This window comes from Semicossyphus pulcher, unplaced genomic scaffold (genome assembly GCF_022749685.1).
Source record: "Semicossyphus pulcher isolate SPU_LCO1_2020_fin unplaced genomic scaffold, fSemPul1.0.p SCAF_1, whole genome shotgun sequence".
Classification (NCBI taxonomy): Eukaryota; Metazoa; Chordata; class Actinopteri; order Labriformes; family Labridae; genus Semicossyphus; species Semicossyphus pulcher.
In genome coordinates, this window is record NW_027211603.1 from 4,720,732 (window position 1) to 4,745,218 (window position 24,487).

The 24,487-nt window shown below is 42.9% G+C and overlaps 1 protein-coding gene across 1 annotated transcript in view; it reads left to right on the forward strand.

The window, feature by feature from the left end:
• Positions 1-24,487, forward strand: part of LOC138605202 (protein kinase C-binding protein NELL1-like) — a 317,647-nt gene that overhangs the window by 128,947 nt on the left and 164,213 nt on the right. Inside the window, exons 9-12 of the mRNA XM_069677358.1 lie at positions 2,201-2,303; positions 5,484-5,557; positions 10,649-10,748; positions 15,945-16,073. Of these exons, the coding sequence (XP_069533459.1) occupies positions 2,201-2,303; positions 5,484-5,557; positions 10,649-10,748; positions 15,945-16,073 (406 nt within the window). The remainder of the gene's footprint in view (positions 1-2,200; positions 2,304-5,483; positions 5,558-10,648; positions 10,749-15,944; positions 16,074-24,487) is intronic.

The window sequence follows — 24,487 nt, forward strand, 5'->3', positions numbered from 1 at the left end:
GGCGTAATACGCGAGTAATCTTCTGCTGCTCCGTTTGTTTTACATGTCACGTCTATTTTCCCCGCTGCTGCGCGTCAGTGAAGCGTAGAAAGCCATTGACTGCGATGTAAATACATGCACACAACCAAGGAATCCATGTTAAATGATGTGATCTCTTCATTTTGGCCAACTTCGATTTCAGTTTCCGTTTAAAGTTATTGATCGGCCACATGAGCAGGCAGGATTAATTAGAAAGAGCAACAAATATGTACATTTCCTCAACATCCTATTAATTCATTCTCATTTGACTTCTACATCCTACATAAACACAGAATTTATGCACAATTAAAAAATAAGTTAAGTGCAAAGTTGTCTTCTTCAACTGTTCCCGGCAGACTGCACACATTTTGGCGTCACTGCTGCCCCTATTTATGGCCAGGAATTGCAACTACCATTGGCTAACTTTGAGACTCATCTTTGCTGTGGACGCAGCCGGTGTAGATTGGAAAATAGATGCTGCCGTGACACTACAGTGTCGGTGTAGACTGCCAGCTACTCTACACTGTCTGACGCTGGCCTTCATGGTGTTAGACAGATGAGGAGACAGACGAGAGGAAACAATGGTGAGAGAGAAACGAGGAAGGTCAGGGTCCGACCCCAGCAGAGTCATATTCTCTGTCAACTTGTTTCAGCCCTTAACAACCCTTATGTTTACACTGAGGGAAACTTTTTTTCACGTCTTGTGACAAAATGATTTTTATTTAAAACAGCTTGAAATTGTCTCACCAAATGCTGAACATTTTAAAGAAAACAAGACTTTTGGGACTCAATTTTAGATGAGAGCAATCTTATGAAATCAAAGGAATAATAGTGAAGGGAGTGAGGGTGCACTTAAAAGGCAAATGACAAGATTTATAAAAACACTTTGAGCATCACAGACTATTAATAAATAACAGCACAGCAGGATCTGAGGGAGGATTTTTTTCTTTAATAGAAAGTCATTACGGCCCTTTTTTCCCCGCCCTCCTCTCAACACTTAGCGTCCTTAACTCGCCTTCCCATCAGACCTCCCTCTCTCCCGGCCCCTGCATCGCCTCCCCCCTGCCTCCTGCCCGCCCCCTAATAAGCGCCCCCCTAATAAGCCTCCCTGCCTGCACTCATACATATGAACCAGACTTTGAAAATTGTTGAATCAGGCCAGCCCCGGCCCCGGGGAATTAGACTTGCTGCATCATTGCACATCAAGCACAGGGTGGAGTTTAGTCGGTCTGATTTCCTCCCGCGGACATGCCATTAACTGATAACCGCGGCGTCCTGGGGGAATCATTTCCGATGACTCATGAAATGAAGAGGCGCACGCTGAGAGAGATATCAGCCTCAAAAATGAAAGCAGTCCTTCAGGGCCTGAATAACTACCTGCTATCAGCAGGCCGCTCAGTATCACTATCTGCCATCCAGCCCTCCATGATGAATCTATTATCTGAAAGCTCATTATAATTTGTTTCTATTTTATGCAGAAATATGTTTCGGATTGTATTTCTGAGAGTGGGACTCAGTTTGCACAGTTTGGTCTGATTGCATGATGCAAATACTGTATATTCTGGCTATACTGTGAGCTGCATGCAAAGAAAGCATATATCAAACTGCATATGTAAAATATGTTTACTATTATAATACAGAGGGTGCATTTTTCCTGATAACTTTTTGTGCAAACAGAAACTAAAGCAGTGGTATCTCAACTGGTCTGACCTCAGGACCCACCACCAAGCCCTTAATGACGAATCGTGGGCCAAATTTATTAACCAATCAAATTTCTTTAATTAAAATCTGTGCAGTTTGCATCAGAAGAACACATTCCCTCTACAGTTCATTAAATACGCTGCCTTTTTTTGACAGAAATAAACTGAAAAAGTGCAACATAAATGCAACTACTGTTGGGCTCATCAAGAATATAAATGTAACTGTCGCTGAGATTACCCAATGAGTGGAGACAACTCTTTTATTAAGCAAACATCTGCGACCCACTGAGAACAGCTCCGCGACCCAGTTTTGGGTCCCGACCCACCACTTGAGAACCAGGGAACTAACGCATAAAGGAGAGTACGTGACATGTTTTGGCAGTGCCACCAGCTAACACTGTACGTTCACAGTGAGGGTAGTAGTTTTGCGTCTGCACTGTTTAAGTGAAGTAAATTGATCAAAGCACATGCTTGTCTTACAGAATGGTGTGGTGGAGTGTCGCAGGATTTTCTGTCCTCCGGCAAACTGCTCGGAGGACTCGCTGCCTGTACACGTCGACGGGACCTGCTGCAAGAAATGCAGACGTAAGTATGAGCAGCACATTTAGGTGAAGGGAGGGTATTTTCACCACCAAACCTGTGAAAGCTTTTCTCATCTACAAAAATACCTCTCACAGCACATTGATAGGCTGAGGTCAAATTAACTGTTGACACAGCCTCTCATTTGTCTTCTGCCAGGCAGTATAAAGAGATAATGAAGACATAAATTGTACATTTTTAAATTATAAAAATAATAAAAAGTACATGATTTAAATTTTCTCTATAGCTAAGCAGAGAGCTCAGAATCATGTGACCGCTCCACAGCTGCTTTCTACAGAATCATTGGTCCTGTCAGGAGTTATTCTAGTTTAGTTCTGGTTTTGATTTGTATTTCGGTGTTCAGTTATTTCTTGTTTGACCTTGTCACTTTGTCTCTTGTCATGAGATCTCATTGTTTAGTTTTGTATTTAGTTTATTCCTGGTTTTGTCAGGATTTAGTCTTGTTTAGTTAGTATTTCATTTGTGTTTCATTTGTTAGATCATTTCCTGTTTTACTTTGACACCTTGGCTGTGTCCGAAACTGCAAACTAACGTACTGCCTACTACATACTCAAACAGTATGTACTGCATAATGCCTACTAACCTGACTATTAGGATCCCGTTCGCATCATACTCAGAGCCGTCTTCTCCCTATCACATGACTTAATCGTTTACGTATGTCCGGTCTGATCTCCGGTCCATCTCCGCCATAGTAGAAGCTGAATAGCCGCAATGCATTTTGGGGCGGTTGAGTACAACCAGTGAGCTCCCGTCTCATACTCAAATATCCGGGCCGATCTAGTATACATCCGGGCATTTCTCACATACACAAAATTGCATACAACGAGATGGGAACGCATGACATACTCAATTTGACGTCACGGTTAGTATGGTTAGTATGGTTAGTATGGTTAGCATGATTAGTATGATAGTATGCGGTTTCGGACACACCCCTTGTCTCTCGTGTTGGTCCTGCCTTTGTGTGTTTCCCGCTTGTTTGTTTATGTGCCCTGCCCTGATTGTTTTCACCTGCCCCTCGATAGTCTCACCTGTGTCTGATTAGCCTCACCTCCTAGTCTATTTAGTCTTTGTGCACCAGTGTCTCAGTGCTGTTTCATTGTCTTTGTCTCGTACGTCAAACTTCATAATACCTGCTCCTAGTTTTCTCGTGGCTCCTCATGTTATTGTTTTTTCCCTTGGATTAACTGTTACCTGGATTTGTGTAAAGTAGTTTTTGCTCTGCCTTTGGTTTTCCTTTTTTGTCTTTTGTTGGATTTTAGATTTTGTTTTTGTGTTTTGCCTCAGTTTATTATATCTAATTATTAATTCGGTCCCCACAAATGAAGAGGGTGACACACATTTTATATGTCAGTCTTCTATCGGAATGAACTTTAAAAACACTTTACAATGTTTACACTGTCAGAAACAAGGTGGAATTAACCTCAGAGTTCTGGATGGTTAATAGAAGCAACAGAGCAGCCATTGTATGGAAGGATACTGAGAAATGGACTCTACTTATGGCGCATCCGACCACTCAAAGCGCTTATACGCTACATGTCACATTCATCCTTTTACACTCGCTTTCACACACTAATGGCAAAGGCCAATGTTTCACTCTCCAGTCAGGATTCATTCGTACACGGATGGCTGTGCCTTCGGAAGCAATTGTGGTGTTTTTGCACAAGGACACTTCGACATGTGATTGTAGCATTCAGGGATCGAACACAACCTTCTGATAGAGAGAGACGACCGACTCGAACACTGAGCTGCAGCCGCCCTCGATACAATGTAATGAGAATTAAACACGAGGGCAAAATGTAATCGTTGGATTACACTGTGTGTTTGTAATATCTCATTTAATCTGCAAACATTGGCGTTACAGCCTTCATGAGTGCTTTTTCGTCATTTTCAGTTGTGAGTAGCGTAAAACTAGTGGAAAGATATGTGATAAAGGCAGATCTTTTACCAGATCATGATGTTTAAGCATTAGCATTAGCTTACACGTACAAGCTAAATCTGACTTTGTTTTCTATATGAAATCAGACCTATGGATTTAAACATACCGAATGTACATTGTGTATGCACTGTGCCGTAATGTCCAGCCTCACAGACATAAAGGTACTAAGATCAATTAAATCAATCAGTTTTTATTTAAACTTCCTTTTAACAGGCAGAAACGTTGAGCAGAACCAGGCTCATGGTGAACAGACGTCTGCCTCGACTGGAAGGGCCGAGAAAGTGGGAGTGGGGCTTAACAGATGTTCGATGGTTAGCTTGTCGAATACTCTTGTTAGCTGCTAGTTTATGTTTGTGGCCCCCTAAGACTTCCAGCATCAGTATCAGTGTCATGCCACTTCCTTTATTTGTTTGTGAAAGGAGACGGTCATTATTTTCAAAACCCAAAAAAGTCGCTTGCATGATTTCAGGCAGCTACTATCATCACCAGAGCCAGTGTAAGTATAAACAAGAGGACTAATGTTTTGCTGGCACAATAAACACAGTCAAACTATCCACGAGAGCAAAGATCACAGTCGTGGGATGCTCATGGACGCTGAAATGGAAGCACTATTTTTCTATGAAGCACACATGGGTCTGCTAACCGCTCACAGACCAACGGACAAACGTGTCTGTATTCCTATACAGCAAAAAACATGAAATCCCTGATGTATAGTTTGCCTTTGAATAATTCCCACCCTCCTCTGCCCCCCTCCATCCCTCCACTCACTCCTCCTTCCTCCTCTTCCTCCCCTGTGAACATCAGAGGTCTGGCTCAGAAGAACGCGGGAGCCGCGCTCCGGAGCGATGCTCCGAAGCTGCGACTGAGCGCTCGGCAGTCCTCCCCCCTGGAGAGGAGAAAAGCAGGACTTCATATCATATGCTTCATTTTCTATTTCTGCTATCGCCAGAGGAATATGCAGAAGGGTCTCTCCTCTGTTGTATTCTTAATGCGCTGTTACACTTCCTCTCCGATTATGCACACTAGCCAAGAACAACTTTGTTTCCAACAGAATTAAATATGCAGAACTTGAGGCAGGAAACTTTTTTTTCCTTCGCAGGCAATTTCTAAAGCATTTTTCTTATTGTTGAAAGTACCACAGCAGCTGATATTAGCCCAGGGATTATTCTATTTCTGGGATAACTGTACTTAACAGTACGATTTAAAGTGTTGTATTTTTCTGCCCACAGCGAAATGCACCTACATGGGCCAGACTTTTTCGGAGGGACAGCGCTTCTTATCCCGGAGCTGCAGGGAATGCAAGGTAACACTTCTCTGAGATTTAGCCTTTACCCTGCAATCAGACCACCATGCAGGTCTTCTCCGTCAGTGTAAATGTGTAATGATTGTGTGTGGTGGTCTGCTCGGCGTGGTATTCAATTAGCCAACAGGCCTTATTAGTTTCCCCTCCCTCCACCAATCTGTTCAATCTGCCTTTTTTCCCCTCTCTCTAATGGCGAGATAGCCAGGTAATTAGAATAACTTATGAACACAGCAACACAAAGGCCTGCTTTGAACCGGGGCTTCATCACTGCATGGATTATAATTAAACTCATTATTCCAGTTCAGCACAGAACAGAGGTGAACCTACTTCACTGCGAAGCCATTCATCTTTAAAGACACTATTTTAAGGAGAAAATTAGTGTTTTATGCACGTAATTGCTTACAAAGAGCCACACAGTGGATTCCTGGACTCATTAGGAGCCCTCAGGCACCTCTAAACATTATTATATTGTTTGTAAGCTTTGTTCCAAGCAATTACAGACTGATCTTTTCCTCCTGGATACAAACGCAGATAAAGACCAATTTGTGGACAAATGCATCTAAAAAGGGGCCAAATATGTTTTATTTTGAGGGACGGCTAGCATTAAGTGACAGTGTCAAACAGACTTTTTTTTTCCATGACGAAGATGAGATGTTGAGGAGCCAAAAATAGATGGTTAATAATAAAAAAACTCTGTCAACATGTATTATTTTTTTTGTTAACAAGATGAGACGGAACTAAAATGTCGGTGGTGAGTCCATGATTTTCTCCAGTTAGAGATAACGTGTATGACAAAGGTGGTTATAAACTTACTTAACCCAGGCGGGTCTACCTGTGATTGACAAATGCCCACTGCAGCATGTCAACCAGAATAGAGGCCAGGCAATGCCAAGACTATCTCACCTCTTGTCCAAATATGGTGGTTGTTGCATGTTAGATGTAGAACAGGGGTGCCCAATCCTGCTCCTGGAGAGCTACCTTCCTGCATGTTTTAGGTTTCTCCTTGCTCCACACCTGATTCGAATGTTTTGCTCATTATCAATCCCCTGAGAAGCTTCAGTTGATAACGAGCAGATCATTCAAATCAGCTGTGTTCAAATATAGAGAAACCTAAAACATGCAGGAAGGTAGCTCTCCAGGAGCAGGATTGGGCACCCCTGATGTAGAACATGACTGGTCTGTAACCTCCCTTCTCCAGACCGTCTCTCCACCATCTTACTGTAACAGAGGGAGAGCTGGGGAAGTGAGAAAAGCGACATTTAATACATTCATTGACATATGGAGAGAGAAAGCAAGACAGAGGAGGAGGAGAGAGGGGGCACATTAAGCTGTCTATGGATGATGTGTGAATATTCTGGTGCACAGTTGAAAACCATCAGTGGTTAAAGCTCTATATTTGTGGTTGGTGGTGTGCCATTGTCACCAAAAATTCCTGCGAGTCAAATCAAGTCTCCTCCCTATAAGGCAGGCTTTTATATTGAGATCAGACATTCAACAAAAATAAATGTTTATCTGTGTTTTACAGCCTGCGTCCTATTTATAATTTGGTGATCATCCTTTCTGTTTCTGCTTTAATAACATTTTCTCATGCTTTGTGCAGCTTCTCTGCGTGACAGTTTCGAAACACAAAATGACAACCTCCAGCTACACAAAGTATTCCCAATACTGGCACTGAATATTGTCATGTACAATGCAGCGTACAAAATCGTCAACTATAAACACAAGTCAAAGAGATGCCAAGCTTGCGAGCATTCAAAGCAACTAACTGCACTAAGGGAGGCTAAAAACGTCTGTTGATTCTCTAGTGCCATCTCTCGTATGAGACATGAGGTGTGTCTCAGTTCGGGGGCAGCATCCTTCGAAGGACGCGGGCTACAAAGGATGAGTTATTCAGTAGCCTGTGTAGACCGCTAAGGCTGAACAGCAATGAGAGACTGAAGCTGTGTCCCAGTCCATGGGCTGCAGCCTTCGGAGGCCGTATTTAAAGGCTGATTGTGTCAAAGAAGCGCGCCTTCAGATGATGCCGACAAATGTATCCTCCTTTTCCTGATGGAAGGAAGGATCCATGGGGTGCATCCTTCGCGGCCCAACGTATCCCGAGATGCATTGCGCGCCAATTCCAAAATTCCAAATGGCGGAGTGGAGTGAAAGTTTCAATTCGATTTAAAGTACATTCCGCAGCCGGCGTGCAATGAATCAGGGGATACGTTGGGCCACAAAGGATGCACCCGATGGATCCTTTGTGGTCCGGGAAAAGGAGGACGCATTTGTCAGGAGCCTATGAAATGGGACATCCTTCAGCGCGCCACTGTGACGCAATCTGCTTTGAAAAAGCACCATCAATCAGGACAAAGCAAGTCTGTTGAGGCAGTAGCAAGTGCAACTTATATTGACTGGAACAGTTAGACTGATTCATTAAAAAGAAAATACTACTTCTTAGTATTTAATTAAAAAGTAGTAGTGAAAAAAACCCTCAGTGTGCAAAGCCGCAGTATTACTAAAAGGTATCTCAAGGACACAGATAATGTGGTTCTTAGAAAAGCACGACATTGAAAGAAGTGGTGAAGGAGAAATCTCAGAGATTTGAGCTGATATTTCAGACCAGGAGAGGCATCCTGGGGACCACCAGAGCTCTGACAGACCAGCCTGGCTGCTGCCGCCGCCGCCGCCGCCGCTGTATGTCGGCTATTTGTTCTGAAGGCCCAGGGGAAGGAGACACCGAGTACTATCTGCCTTTGTTTCTCTTCTTTGGTGGCTCCAATCTGTCCCTTACCTGCTATCTGTATTCATGCCCTCCATGGAAATGTGAGCAGCATGTATAGCCTTTACATTCCACCTTCTCTGTTGTCATGGCAGCCTCATTCAGTCAGGAGAGCCTTAAAATACCCTGTTTTTTCCTTAACATCTGAAAACATTCTTTTTAACTATTGGTTTGATTTAACACATATTTGAAAGCGGTGTCTTTGGCACCTTTTCTGATCTTTAAATTATAAGATTCAGGCAAAATGTAGATACACACACAAGCCTTTCTGTGAGGTCAGGGGACTTTGTAAACATGTATTCAACATGAAAAGAAATGTAATATTTCAAGCATTTTAAAAGTGATTTAAGACCATCAAGTATGATTGACTGATTTTCCCTAAGAACCAAAGAGGCAGCTTTCAGAGAAGTTTCACCACGATACAGCGCTGTATACTTTGTATTCATGTGGCCTCCTGCAGCCACAGTGGTCATTATGTCTAACATTGAATTTAACATTATTCTGTAAAAAGAAGCAGGAATAAAAAAGCTCTTTTTTTCAATACAGGTTGATAATTAAATGATAAATAGAGCCTAGCTAATCCATGCGTTTCACATTCAGACACAATTTTTATCTGCTGATAGAACGACCCTCGACCTTTAGAGCCCGGCTGTGATAAAACCAGAGGTGGACAGTCAGGAAGTAAAATTACTTGACTCCTGTACATAAGAACATTTTTTGAGTATCTGTACTTGACTTGAGTATTATGTTTTGGGGAAGCTTTTACTTTTGCTCCACAACATTTGAAAGTTACTTTTGCTCTGAAGTCAGCTCATGAATTTTATTTTGAAAATCTGAAAGACAATAAACTGTTTGTGTAGTTCTGTTTGTGGTTTGTCTAAGTGGTGTTGCTGTAGCTCGCGTGTCTGCATGGTTGATCATAATGGTGGTAATGATGGCTACAGCTGACAGTTCCCCTGGTCGTCAGGTATTTTTGGTTCTTTCGGAGCTGCAGATCTGGAAATCTGTAGTGAGTTTAAAAATGTAAATAATGTTTTCTAAATAAACATAACGTAGCAGAATGTACACTCATGTATTCATGCATCGTGAAAACACAGAGAGAGATTTTTATAAAAAAGTAGTTTGAATACTCCAGTACTTTAACTCAAGTAATAATTTGACTATGCAACTTTCACTTGTATTGGAGTGATATTAGACCAGGATGAAGCTGTGTACTTTGTCCACCACTGGAAAAAAACACAATACGATACAACAAAGAGGATCTGATTTTGATCACTTTTGTTTCAGTGGAAACGGTACGATTAAAGTGTGCCCTTGAGTTTAATTACTGTCTGCTGTAGACTCGCTCAGAAACTACTCAAGGTGTGAGAGTCACAAGTGATTGAGAAACTGCAGGGATATAACCCCTCCGTCTAACGTTCTTGTGGGACATACAAGTCAAATTCAAACAATATGAACTATGTCTCATAAATGAACTAATGAGGCATTTATTATTGGTCTGGTCCTCAGGTCATCTGAAAACCTCTAATGCATTTTTAACACTGTGTCTAAAGTATTGATTGATGGACATAAGTCTGGAGCCAGGTTGTTTCTCAGGATGTTTTTTGCTGCCTTTTTGTCACTATTATTTAATGTCTATATGTTTGCAATTTTTAATGTGTTCTGGACGCCGTCTGAGGGGGGTTAAATATTTATTTTAATCTAGAAAAAACAGTCTGACGGGCCTGGTGTTTCTTGGGTTTTGGGCCATCACAAAACGATAACGACAACTCGCAACTCAGGGCCGTTTGGTCTCTGGGGCCCAAAAAGCCCCTTTTTTTCATTTTTCAATATAAAATTTGGCAGGGAGTATCCTGAAACTCATGGGACATTAACAAAATAAGATGTAGGGGCTTGCTGCCATTGTATTTTGAAATATCACCCACAACATATTGCAAAAATGCACAAAATGTCCAGATGTATGTAAAAAACTGCCTAAGTTCATTAGCTCCAATCTGAGCTTGAGATGACCTTTCTGTCTAATACTCTCGCTGTGACCAAAATGCTTTATTGTACCTCAAATCAGAAACAACAGAGGCGTCAGTTCCCAACCTTCCAGTAGATCTCCAGCATGGAGTGACATTTTCATCTGTACTGCTTCTGCTGCTACCTGAGGTTAAGACACAACACTCTGTGTGACTGGTGTGAACTCTGGAACAGATCAGATTTTGTGCCGTTTGTCCTCCAGTGAGATCGTTTCTCTGCTGTGGATCCTCTGATTTAAGACACACCTTCACACGTTTGACTCCAGCAGTGAGGTTGTAATGTTTGCCTTCGTCCTGTCCTTGCAGAACGGCCTGATGGTGAAAGTCACAGAAACTTGTCCGGAGCTCAACTGCACCGTCGGTGAACAGATCCTACCAGATGGCAGATGCTGCAATGTTTGCAGAGGTATGTCTTTGTTCTTATTCAACTCTTCTCTGTTGCATGAATCACTCTTTGGACGTGCACGCAGCAATCCCCCGCCGCTGAGGGGAGTAAACACAGCCAGTCTGCCGAGTGCTGATTCAGGCTGCTCCTCTGCAATAATTCTGTTTCTCTCCTCTTTCTCCTGCTATGAATGCTTCTTGGCTGAGATACTTATCAGAGCAGATTGGCCTGTCTGCTATTGAGCACCTGCTATGCCAATTTGCCTGTACCCCGCTGCTTTGGCAGAGAGGTACTACAGGGTAAATAGCCACCGGTAATTCAGTAAATACATTGAATAAACAAACTGTAGGAGGCTGTCAGCTATAGAGCCGTAATGAAAGAAACCTGGGACAGGTTCTGAGCGAGGGAAATTGCACTCTTGTTTAGGTAAGATAAGCAGCATGCCTTCGACTGTATTCAGAGGAGAGCGAGATGAAAAGAGGGTAATAAAGAAGGCAAGGGAAACACAGGGATGGGAAAGAAAAGGGGAAGATGAGAGAGGAAAGGTGAGGAGTATAACGAAAAAGACATGAAGAGAGGGAGGAGGGAGGAAATGTTAAGTTGTCGACCTGCTATGTTTAAAACAATGTAAAGGGAAAGGAAGAGAAGCACAAACAAGACAGAATAGGGAAGGAGAGACAGACGATCAGGGAGGAAAGATTAAGAGGGAGAGACAGGGCAGGAGAAGGGGGTATGATGTCTTAGTCCTGCCATGTTGAAAAAAGAGGAAGTAAAGAAAGAGGAAATGGAAGGTAAAGAGAAGAAAGTACATGAAAGGAGAGGAAGACGTAGTGAAGGGGAAAAGACAAGGCAGGGAAAACATGCACGAGGACAATGAGAGAATGAGGTTGTACATAAGAAAGGGAGAAGGGAGGAAATATTAAGTCTTTGACCTGGTGTGTCACAAAGGGAAAGGTAAAGAGTATGAGGCACAGGAGTTAAGAGGAAGATGAAAAGACTGGAGTGTAAAGGTAACCCTTCTGCTGGAGAGGACAGGAGAAGGAGAGGGGAGGAAACATTAAGTATTAGACCAGGTGTGTTGGTAAGAAAGGAAAGGAAATGTGGAAGGAAAGGTAAAGAGTGAGGCACAGGAGGTAAGAGGAAGATACAAAGACAGGAATGGGAAGGAAAAAAGGAAAGGTTTGGACTGTAAAGGTACTCTTAACCCATCTGCTGGAAAGGAGAGGAGAAGGAGAGACACATTAAGACCTGGTGGTAAGAGGAAGAAAGAAAGTTAAATAGGGGATAAGGGTAAGACTATATGCCGAGAGACGAGTAAAGGATGGGTGAAAGGATGAGAGAAGAGGGCAGCAGATGAGAATAAAAAAAGTATAGGAATTATTGTGCTCAAAAGTAAGTAAAGTTTATTCTGTATAGCGCCCTCTATGGAGTTCGGTCACAAAATTGCTTCACAAATTGTTACAGTGTTCAGGCCACAACTTCAAAGGAAAGAAAGACTTTACAGTCAGGCACAAATGATTTACTGCTGATGGAAGGAAGGAGCATCAAGAGGCTCAAAATGTGAAAACAAAAACCTTAAAGTGGTAATCTAGAAGATCTCAGTTTCGTTCTCTTTGGCGGCACCAATGGCAATAAACGGTAATTACAGGGCACACGTTCCAGATATTCAGACAGTGCTGCATGTGTGACGTCCACGGTTGGCTCCGGTTGTAACTCTTGATTTTCCTGGCTGACGGTCGCTTTCCTTTTTAGACTGTTTGCTTCATCTGAGCGTCGAGTTTGTTTCTTTCTTTGGATTTTCACTTATTGTTGAAGTTGTATCTGTAGTCATCCATCTTTTCTTTGTTTGTTCAGCCATAGTAGATTACTGTTTACTCGCAACACTTGCAGAGACCGGAAAAGCAGCCGCTTAGCTCCGCCTACCCTCTCTGGCAGACCAACCAGACCAACTGCTGGGTGATGGAAAACGCGTCAGTAACTGGGCAAGAAAGTCGCAACAGACACCCAGTCTGTAATACTGCAAATGCAAAGGCTTTCATCAGTGGGCCGTAGGCTCAATCACCATTGTGTTACCTCATTCGGCGATCGTGACTTAACAGACATTTATTACTTTGAAATGAATCCTAAATTTGATGGGAAGCCATTGCATGATACATCAGATGGGCAGCTGAAAGTGGAAAGGGAAAGGAAAGAGGAGAATGAAAGAGAGAGCACTGAGGGAGGTGTAAGCTTGAGGAGAGTTTATACAGTGAAAGCTAACACAGATTACAGCCACAGTGCCTCTTCCCTCACCAAAAGTCAGAGCCGGTCATTATTTCCACACCATCTCCAGACCTCTTCTGTCCACTGTTTCTCCACTCTGTAATTTACTTGTGCCTCGCTGTTAAGTCCTCAAAGCCATGCGGCTCTTTTATACTGGAGAATTTCACAATTGTCGCAGCGTCTTTGTACCCCTCTCTTTTACTGAAATAGAAAAAATGGAATCTACAGCGAGGGACCGACGTGTGGGTCTCTTGTATCACAAATCCTGCACATAACAAACCCAGCTGCAGCGTATGTTTCTCCTCTCAGAGCAGAACTGAACTGTGCTTCACCACAAGCACACGCTCACACACGTGTAATCAGACCTTTTACATGTATACAGCGTTGTGCAGGGGGGCTGCTGTAGATGTGTGGAGAAAGGAAGAATAATGCGGACACAGCTCTTTCCTCAGTAATAGCTCCCCAGGCCCCCTGCCTCTCAGGGCTTTTATGTGCAGCCGCTGTGTCTTTCATTACAGGCCATGATGGGCTACATCAGCTCATACCTACAGAGCAGGAGACTCATCATCTCTCTGTCGGTCTGCTTCCACATCTGACAGGCCGATTCTCTGTACACCTGTCTGTCCATCACGGCTTATTTCTCACCATGTGCAGGATCTCAATCTTAAATTCGAGGGTGTACTTCCCGTCCACTACCACAAAAAATAGGGTTTGAATGCCAGTAGCTGTGTTCCCATCGACACACAATCAGTCATGTTTTCAGGTGAGAAGCCATTGAGGTATTGTTACCTTGCTGCTGACTTCCATTGAAAGAACACATTTTGTAGCTTGCTTCATTTAAGAGAATGGTGGCTGTATTCAGCTTGAAATCACAAGTTACAATGGATTGAGATGTTCCCCAAAGAAAATCAGCATGTCCACAGACACCTCTCAAACCTGCTGCAGGATAATTTACATCATTCATCACTGTGGATCCATCTCTTTGTGTTCCACACACTCACACTCTTCATAGAGAGAAGTGGCCTATTAAACACCAGCTCCTGTCATGTTTTAAGACACACATTAGGGTCTGCTTGAAATCATAAATTGTGTCTGAAATGTTTTTTTTCCTACAATATACATTTAATTACCCTTTAAAAATCCTCCCATCTCCTCCTTCTTCCTCATTAAAAATTCCTTAATCTACAGAGGCCCCACCCACTATGTGCTACGTTTCTCCTTTCGTAAAATGACAGCCGAAAACAAAACACGTCTCTGCCACTTGTTGAAAGTAAGCTATCTTGAAATGTAGTTATTAGTAGTAGTAACGTTAACGTTAGCAGTCAGTAGTGAGTTTGCAAAAATGACGATGACAGTTACAGATGGCTGAAGTGGTTGCCATAGGTTACACATAATGATATGCATAACGTCACCCCGTGCATTAACGGGATTGGCTCCTTAGGTTTGTGACGTCTCAAACCTGCCAATCTGAAAAAGTGTTGTTCAGCCTGTCCTTGGTACACTGCAGTTTAAAAGCAGAGAGGGCCAGCCATGGAGATGACTGTGCATGTTGTCTTGTAGCACATGAAGAACACCGCATGGAGATGTTTACAAGGTTAAACACTTGATTTTCACTGGAGGGGCTCTTTAAGTGTTTAAGTTGTGAAGAACCAATTGCTATATGATGTGGGCTCTTATATTTAAGTTCTGTTTTGAAGGTGCAGGTTTGACTATTTATTTGTCCTGTCTTCATTGGTTAATGAATATGAGTCAGGAGGCGGACCGATCACCTGTTGGGTAAAACATTATGATGTCAAAGCTCCTCAGTTAAAATAAGTTGGCTGACTAAAGTCGAGACTCTTCCAGTTCCGTAAGTTAACTTTGCAAAAGTGTTTTAAATGAGTGTGTCAGATTCAGTTCTTTTTCTGCCTTATATCCAAATTCATTTTGGGGTAATGAAATGATTGGACAGACATCTTACAGCCGCAGATACTGTTTTTGTCATTGTTAATTCATTAGTGCATTTGCTTGATCCACTGCATTTGAACAAATATAAACACCGATCAGCCATAACATTATGACCACCCTACTATTGTGTAGGTCCCTCTTTTGCCGCCAAAACAGCCCTGACCGATGTGCTGAGATATCTGGCACCAAGACGTTAGCAGCAGATCCTTTAAGTCCTGTAAGTTGTGAGCTGTGGCCTCTATGGATCGGACTTGTTTGTCCAGCACATCCCACACACGCTCGATTGGATTGAGATCTGGGGAATTTGGAGGCCAAGACAACACCTTGAACTCGTGATTGTGTTCCTCAAACAAGTCCTGAACCATTTCTACAGTGTGGCAGGGCGCATTATCCTGCTGAAGAGACCACTGCCATTAAGGGAATACCGTTTCCATGATACTTGGTCTGAAAACATGTTTAGGTAGGAGGTACGTGTCAAAGTAACATCCACGTGAATGGCAGAACATTTCCCAAAGCACACACTCAGTGGTCATAATATTACGGCTGATCGGTGTATGTATATAGATAGATACTTATAAAATAAATACCCTAGTTTTAACTGTTAAAGTATCAATATTATAATGTTTCTTTAACACAATTTGTTATAACATGAACACAAAGAAGAGGAAGACGGCACCGTCCTGTGCAGCACAGCAGCACTCAAGCGGCTCTTTGACGCGTTTGTCTGACTGGATTCTGATAAACTGAGATCTACCTGCAGGTTTAGGTTTTACGTGTATGCGTAGATGCTTTCACAAAAGTTAAAACTCTTTTACTGCAGTCATAAACTTTATTCTTTATCAGGCTTGTTATCGGCCTGTGCCTGATACGAATGCTGCAATGCAATGCAATGCTGCTGGTTTGTGAGTCTGCAGATCTTTGTGTGTGTGTACAATACTTTTTACAACTACACGTGACCAAATTTTAAGACCGAAGTAAATCGCGGCTTCCTCTGTCCCTCTCTTTCAGGTTATGATTTCTGCGCAGAGGGAGTCATTTGTGGAGAAAACTCTGAGTGTAAAAATCGGAATACTAAAGCGGAGTGCGAATGCAAGAGCGGCTATGCCTCCATCCATGGGGACTCTACTTACTGTGAAGGTAAGGCTATACTTGAGCCAGCTCAGCCTCAGCCGGGGCTCGGGTGACTGACTCATATATTAGCTGGGGATGTTAAAAGCTGTATGGGTGGCAGCGCGTCAGTGTTTAATTCACTGTTCTCTTTCAGAGGCTTGTTTATGCAGGCTGTGGGCCACAGAGGGTGGTTCATAATGAGCTGATATTAACACAGTGTGTGTGTGTGTGTGATGTGGTGATGACTGTAAGTAAAGGGCCAGATTTGTGAATCACTGATGAGCTGATTTTATCTGATTTGTGCTTTTGGCCAGTGCTTAAAATTTGAAGATGTTAAGGTCTAGTTTTTGCAACCTAGATATCAATATTTAAGGACCTTACAGTCTTTAGTTAAAGGACCTTTAGGTGTTTATTTAAAAAATGACTGCAGGCTATGTTCCTGCATTCTGAGTAGAGTTTCTACCGCCCTGCCAGCCATTAATTGCTTGAAAAACTTGTAAAAATGTAAACGCAAATGTAAATTTCATCTAATAAAACTGCAGTTATTGTGATGCAATCAGGCAGGCTTACTCACTTGCGTTATTTAGTGTTGTTTCGGACCAAAGCATCTCGTAGTCAAGAGCTGTGTTGTTGGGAAAAAAAACAGAAAGCAAATGTGATAATATTCATTAAAATGTTGCTGTTCATCCTCTGCAATCATATTTTAGTATCTCAAATGTACAACTGCGTAACGTGTAACAAAAGGCATAACTTAGGCTGCTCTCACACCTCAAGTCTGTTTGTTTGGTCCGAATCAAAGACCAAATCGTGTTTGGTTTATTTCACACGACAGCTTTTACCAGCATACCAAAGTTTTGATGCACAAGGAAACTGCTCTCGATGGTCAGAATTTCGACATGGGAAAACTCCCTGAAGTAAACAAAGAGGGACAACACACTCCTCAGACACACTCAACACGATTGTGGACTTTAATGTTTTGTTGTTGGACATTTTTTTTTACCTTCAGTGACCTTCAATCAATTCCATTCTCCTTTAGTTTTTCACTGTCCTCTACTCATCTTACAGCCTGGCTGCGTTGCTGTCTCTACGTGTTTCAACATCCGTTAACAGTTAACCCACAAAGCAGTTTGTTGGTTTACTGCCTGTATTTGGTCCTACGAATCGAACCAGACTGTGGGTCATTTGGAAACAGACCCATCTTTTCTGGTGGACCATGTTCCGGTGGTTTGGTCTGCAGTGCTTCGAATGCTTGTTCTCACCTCTCTCCAAACGAACCAGACTTTCAGAGTAAAATCCGGACCAAAGCTGTCAGGTGTGAAAGCACCCTCAGTGTCCACAATGATCACTCATTTTTAGCAGGTTTAAAGTCTGCAGATTGACTTTTGCAGGATCCAAAAACTGACCATGCGCTTCCTGCGACGTGTGACGTTTGTGGAGGTGTCATTATCCACCTATGCATTCTTGTAGAAAATGAAACTTGACCAGATTTCTATTCAGTCGGCTTGTTCATAAAGATTATTGTGAAGCATTTGCCTGCTCTTTTTCTACATCAAACTTGAACTTTACTTCACTTGCAGCAGAAAAGCTTTTGTCATATTCGGCCTTGTTCTGTAGTTGTTCTGTAGAATGGCAATCAGCATGATGACTCTTTTTACAGCAATATTTTTTATCTTAAACTAGAGTATCCGTTGTTCCCAGCTGTGTCTGCTCCACATTTCCTGGAAAACATCTAATCTGAGTTTGGAGGCATTCTTCAGGGGATCCCAGCCTCTCTGGGAAAAGGCAGTTATCTCTAAGAGTGTAAGGGGGCTTTCAGTGTGCTGATTGTTGGACTTGGCTGAGATAAAACCCCAGTCTGTCGGTGCTGGAGGCCCAGAGTGCTTGTGATGGAGCTAATGGCCTTATTTGATTAAGAGGCTTGGGAACGGTATTCGGCGGATTGAAGGATTTGCTCGATGCTCGGTGCAGTTGTCTTTGGGACGGAGCCACGGCAGACTGGATTCACTGAACGCGCTGAGAGCCGGGTAGCCACGAGCCCTGCAGTCTGTCTGCCTGTGTTTGATCTGCATGGTTAAGAGGTTTACCCAGAGCTCCAATCCAATCCACGACAGTCCCACACCATACGAGTCAGGGCTGGGAAACACTGATTGTTAGATCAACTATGTAAATCGTGTATCCACGGCTCGACTGGCTATGACGGCATTATCCATGTTTAGAGGTTGCTCCCTGGAGGCTGCTCAAACTTCCATTGTAATTGGATTAGCTGGAATCCTGCTGTACAGTATGCTGATATTTGACATGGCTTCACGCTCACCTCTGACTGAAACTGGCTGAGGAGAACATGTCTTACACGGCAGACCCTAGTAACCACCCTTTTATTAGACTAATAAACAAAGCCCTGCAGTCTGATCGGGTGTCACCGATCGCCTAAAAGATGTTTTACACAACAAATTAATTTCTCTTCGTGTGTTTTATAAACAGGACATTGTGTCTTGCTGGGACTCTTTGCTGTCATTAAAGTGGCCATTATACCCTCATAAATATTTTAATGTGCTGCTGAATGATTGAAGAGGAAACTATTTGCTCTTTAAGGGGGAACCAGGGGATTTTAAGAGAGCACAGCCTGAGCCTTCTGTATTGCACTGAGTCACCTTGAGGTGCCATAATTAGTGTCTCCTCCTCTAAAAGCTAAATGTCTAATTATTCTTAATGGATATTTGGCTGGGGTGCGTCCCCCAGTGTGTCAAAACTTTGTAAGTAAACTGATGAACCAGGCACCACCTGAGAGGTTCAATTGGAACACAGGTCAGACTTTTGTTCACCCTTAACATGGAACAGCCATGACGGCCATTTTGACCATTCTGAAATTTGTATGTGCAATAACTTTGTTCAGTAAAAATATAATCCTGCTGGTACCTGACCTTTCCTAGAAGTGTCTGTATTTTCATTTGAGATTATTTTTTATATAAATTACATAAAAGGCAAAGACAATATGATCATTTTTTACCTATTTCGGCCATAAACACTCGTATTGACCGCACAGAATTTTCGCACTATTCTATTGTTTATCTCTCTCGCCGTAAACGTTGCATCTTGGTTGCTTAGCAACTATCACTCTCGCAGTCGAAGTGAGGTCATCTGTCCCTGGCTGGGATCAATGCCCACATCCTCTTCAAGGAGTGCATCAGCAGCAACATAGGCTGAGGAAGTTTATGCAGCAGCTGGCAGAGGAGCTGAGAGCGGAGTTCACGTAGGGAAAAAGAGCAGCATTGCAAACGGCACAAGGTCCCTGTCAGCGGCCGAAGCAACCTGCGCAGCAAAACGGAGACAATGCCATGTCTGCAGAAACCGCACTCACTCACTGAAATATATAATTAACCTTGTTAAATGTACATTTTGGTTTTATTTAATTTTCTTTTTAATCCTAACAGTAAATGCATTAATCTCTCCACTGTGTATTCATCATGAGAGAATATAGAGTTTAAAATCTAGTGGTCAGAAAGACCGCTTTCAGCAGTTCTACTAGTTAGAAATTCCGGCACTTCTAGCGTACGGAAATATAATAGTCCAAATATAACTTGTGTCTTATGTACATTATAATAAGCATCTATTGTAAATTAAGTTGCTTTAAACTTTCCTGATATGGTATTTTTTCACAGCGGATACTTTGACTTCTAACAGGAGGAAAAGCACAGGTGTTAATAATTAACTTTAACAATGGTTCTGTTCTATTCAGGTGTCTGAGAAAGCCATGACAGGCAGTCAGCATGCACACAACCAGGTGTCCATGAACAAGTTCATGAACTTGAAGCAGCTAAATGGAATACAGCCATCGTTAATGCTGCTATAAATACCTGCTTCTTTTCCTACTGTGGTGTGAAAAAGGCCTGTTGGGTTTGTATCTGGTGTGGTTATATTCACATGTTTATTACATGATTAATCCCGTTATCCAATAAAAGGAAATTTCACTCAAGAAGAAGACATACTTTATTAACCCCAGAGGGTAACTCTGTTAGTACAAACATGCTACAAGCTCAAAGGCCCGAAATACACACATGCACAAACAGGACCCTATGGACATGCACTAATGGAGAGATGTGTGAGGGGGCTGCACATGGACCTGCGTCTCAGTCCGTCGGGGGATTTGGTGACTTATTCAAGGGCACCTCTCCAGCTACAGCCCTAACTCCTTGCTTGGTCCGTACTGGGACTTGAACCAGCCACCCTCCGCTTCCTAAGCCAAGTCCCTGCAGGCCGTCTACACCAAGTGTTAGCATCGTCTGTGGGTCAAGTATTAAGAGCAGTGAATGTTGAGTCAATTGCAATTGTCCAATTTTAGCTGTGGGAGTTTGAGCGGGTTGTTAATGGTCCATGTTTGTCTGTTGGTGTTTAGCATTCTATTTGAGTGTTGCCTTCTATTAATATAGCACTAGCTAACGCTTCAGAGCCATCATTTATTATTGCATTGATAGCTATCAGAACAATTATAGGTATCTTAGGTGACATTGTATGTGTATGCTAACTGCTAACTATGATACTGATAGTAAAGCATTTTCTAACTCATCATTCAGTGACCAATAGAAATGAATAGTAATACAGCTGAACAATGCTGATTGTCACATGCATTATGTGCCTTTTTAAGACAGGAAACATGGGTAGAGAGAGTGGGGATGACATGCCCCAAAGGCTCGAGGGTCGGGCTTAAACCTCAGGCAGATGCAGCAAGGACGTTCATTTTCACACAGATTTTTGTAAATGCTTAATAAGTCTCTTTTTTTTAAATGCATTTTTACTACTTGAAACCAAATTTCCAGAGGCTTTAATAGAGAACTTCTGTGTGTTTTTTAAGTTGAAAAATTTGACTTGACAGCAACTACTTGAACATTTATCCACAACTGAGGAGAGAAAGTTCAAGAGTTCACACAGCAAGAAGAGTTGATTCAACAGAGAATGAACAAAGCCTGTGTGTTCCACTTACACTGATTTGTGCCACTGAGAACAACGGGTGTGATCTTTGATGCTAGAAGTCAGTTAAGCTGCAGCATGTTTTTCTGTTTGCTGCAGCATGCATGACGCAGATCTGATCACACACCAAGCAAGAAAATGTGGTGAACTTGTTAATATTTAAAGACATCTGCATGATCTCAGAGACGGACAAAATGTGTACGCGTATGCAGAAACCGCACACATGTAGAGACACAAACAGGCTCACACGAATGATGATTTGTGCATCGCTGGCTTGGACTCCACTAAAGATGTATAACCGCATATGGGCGGACATCCTTCTCGGTTTAAGGGATGAGTCCGGTTGGAGGCATCACTCTGCATGTTGGATGCTACGACAGCTGTTCCTGCCTCTAACTTGGGCATTACTTCCTAATCTTAAAAGGAGCCAGTGAGAAGGCAATGGTTGCTATCGATTGGTCTTGTCAACACTCAAACTACAAGGCTTACTTATGGCTACTATTCTCACTGTACCATCGATGAACTGCGCCAGCACTTTTACATCTCAATCTTGGACTGTGACTTTGTTTTCGAGCACTGTCACTTATTATCAGGTTCTATGGGCGATCCATAATCACCTGGAAAAAACTGCTGCATGACGTTCACCTGTTCCTGATAGACAGGAAACGTTGGGAGTAGAGAGTGGGGGATGACATGCACCAAATGATCGGCAGACTGGGAGTCAAAACTGCGATCAGTGCGATGAGGACTAGCCTCTGTACATGGGGCGCCTGCTCTACCAACTGAGATAAACCAGCGCCCCTTGCCTGCCTGCTTTTTACTTGGCTGAAGTGCATTGGGTACGAGCAAAGCGCAGCACCTACATTATAATCATGAGGAAATGATGAAGTTATACTGACCGTGGGATGCAGGGGCAGCTCTTCTTTATTGGGCCTATTTTCCATCTTTATCAAACCAGTAAAAACTCTATAGCGCAGTTAGCGGTGTGTTTACATGTCTGAAAGAAATGGCTCATTGTACCAGAGGCAATTTGACACAGCACAGCAACATGCTTTTTAAATTTCACATTTCAATCTACAATCTAATCAATGCATCCGAGAAGCTTGCATGCACCCAGTTTGCTAATGTAACACTGCAAAAATGCTTTCCTGCCTCTAATAGAGAACAAACAGAACAAGAACAGAGCCAGACACAGGAAAAGTAGGACGAAGAGACACTTGGAATCCAGGCCTTAATAACATTATTAACATTTAACCTCACACTAAAGCTAGTGTGCATAATTAAAAGGTTAATTTTTTAAATGGTGCTCTTCTTGGTTAAATAAATTTGAAGTCGTGAGCATCAGCAATATCTCCTAGTATCTTTAAGTCACCTAATTCCAACAAATAGGTCTGGGGTCTTATTCCTGTATTGAACAGAATCCCTGTCCACCGCGTTCTGTGTGCGCTGCGACCTCCAGAGTCGAACGCGCCCACTCTAGTCAATGCTTGTGTTTCAAAGCACGCGCTGTGCTCTGTCTCCATTGCGTCCCAGAAGCGTGATGGAGGCCGAGCTCCAAGCTGAACAGAGCAGATCATTCCAAACAGGAAGTCATACACGAAAACAGCATAGAGCATCCGGTCACTTCAAAATTAAACACCATGTACAGACTCTCATTTTTATAACATCAACAGACTGAAATATCCTAATCCTAATCAGATCCTAATCAACTGGCTCCTTTCGATGCGAAGGAGTAGAGCCGCTACTCCTTCGCATCGAAAGGAGCCAGTTGAGGTGGTTCAGGCATCTGGTTAGGATCCTGGCCTCCCTTTGGTGGTTTTTCGGGCACGTCCAACTGGGAGGACACCCCGGAGCAGACCCAGAGCTCGCTGGAGGGATTATATATCCCGTCTGGCCTGGGAATGCCTCAGAATCCCCCAGGAGGAACTGGAAAACGTTGCTGGGGAGAGGGACGGCTGGGTCACCTTGCTTAGCCTGTTGCCAACGCGACCCGGCCCTGGATAAGCTGAATAAATAATGGCTGGATGGATGAACACACTGAAATATTGGAAAAAGAACACTTTTAATTAAGTAGTGTACTCACACATGTAGAAGCACAAAATCACGGAACGATATCCAAATGAGCAGATAATCGACCTTGGCGGTGCAAACTGAACTGTTGGTCTGTTGCTCTGTTTTAACATTGCTGTTATCGCGTGGTTTCACAATTCCCACGTGATAATGTAGTTCCCCCCGTGATCTTATGATCTTGTGAATCCAGCTGCTTGGGCCAGCGCTCCGCTGCTCTGCGGTCCGGAAATGCCTCCTGTGGGGTAGGACCAAAACCACGGCGCACACGGATCCTGTGGAATTTAGGTGGAAAGGTGTTGCACTCAAATCAGTACCAGATGATTCTTAATGCCCCCAAATGCATTAAAGGTAACAATACTGGTCTGAAAATGTAAGGAGAAGAAAGTACAGATCTAGGTGGTTAAAGAAAAAGTTAACTGACTAACTGAGCCTTTGATTTCAATCTCTCCCAGTCAAGCATCGTGAGTAGAACATTAGCACTTAAAATAAATCAGGACAAGGTTTTGGTTAGCTTAGTTAGTTCCCATCTCGGGTGCTATAGTGCTCATCAAAGGCTCTTTCACCTCATCAGTTCTTGTTTGTGCTGTCAGTGATATTCTCCCAAGTCCTCTCTCAGCTGCACAGGACACAGATATTAACAGTGTTGTTGCTGCGTTTCTGACAGCTTGTCAATCCTAACCTAAAAAGAAAAAGTCAGCTATTGGTGAAAGATATTGCGTAGAGCTCAGCAAGAATAAGGCTGCAAATAAAGACAAGGCCAGACCTTCGGAGAATAGTTGCATCAGCTTAGAACAAACTCACTGTTTCCTAGCTGAGTGCTGCAGGGACCCTTGCTCCCAAATGGCCGGTTGTTACCACAGAGCAGCTCTGTATAACTCATTCCTCGGTGGGTACAATCCCAGCAGGGGTCTAATGTTTAACCAAAGTGCTCCTAGACAGTGCATATCTTTCTTTCGCTGCACATGTTCTCAGCTTTATATGAACCTTTTTCTACTCAATACACGCAAATGATCTCCCACTCTGCAGGATGCTTTTTTTCTTTTGCAGCCTCTCAAGTGACTCTTCTGTGCACTTCCTTTCTCCTCCATGTTTCAAATTAAAGGCTTCACCACCACAGCGCGTCCTTGGAAATGTTTATAGGCGAGCACATTAGGGAAAAGTCAGAGCCGTTACTAAGACGCTCGAGTCGAGTCGAGTCTTTTCGCATATGCAGAGATGAAGCTTATTTCCATAGAAATGGTCTCAGGAGGTTGTTGTGGAGGATTCTCCTGCTGTTAAGAACCCTCACGGGTCACTCTGCACACATTAATGGCAGCATTAGCTTCTGTTGTGCCCTGCAACTCAAATGCCCTTGTTTTACATATAAAGGTGGATTGGTTCCTCCGCTTTACTAGCCTTGAGTTTTA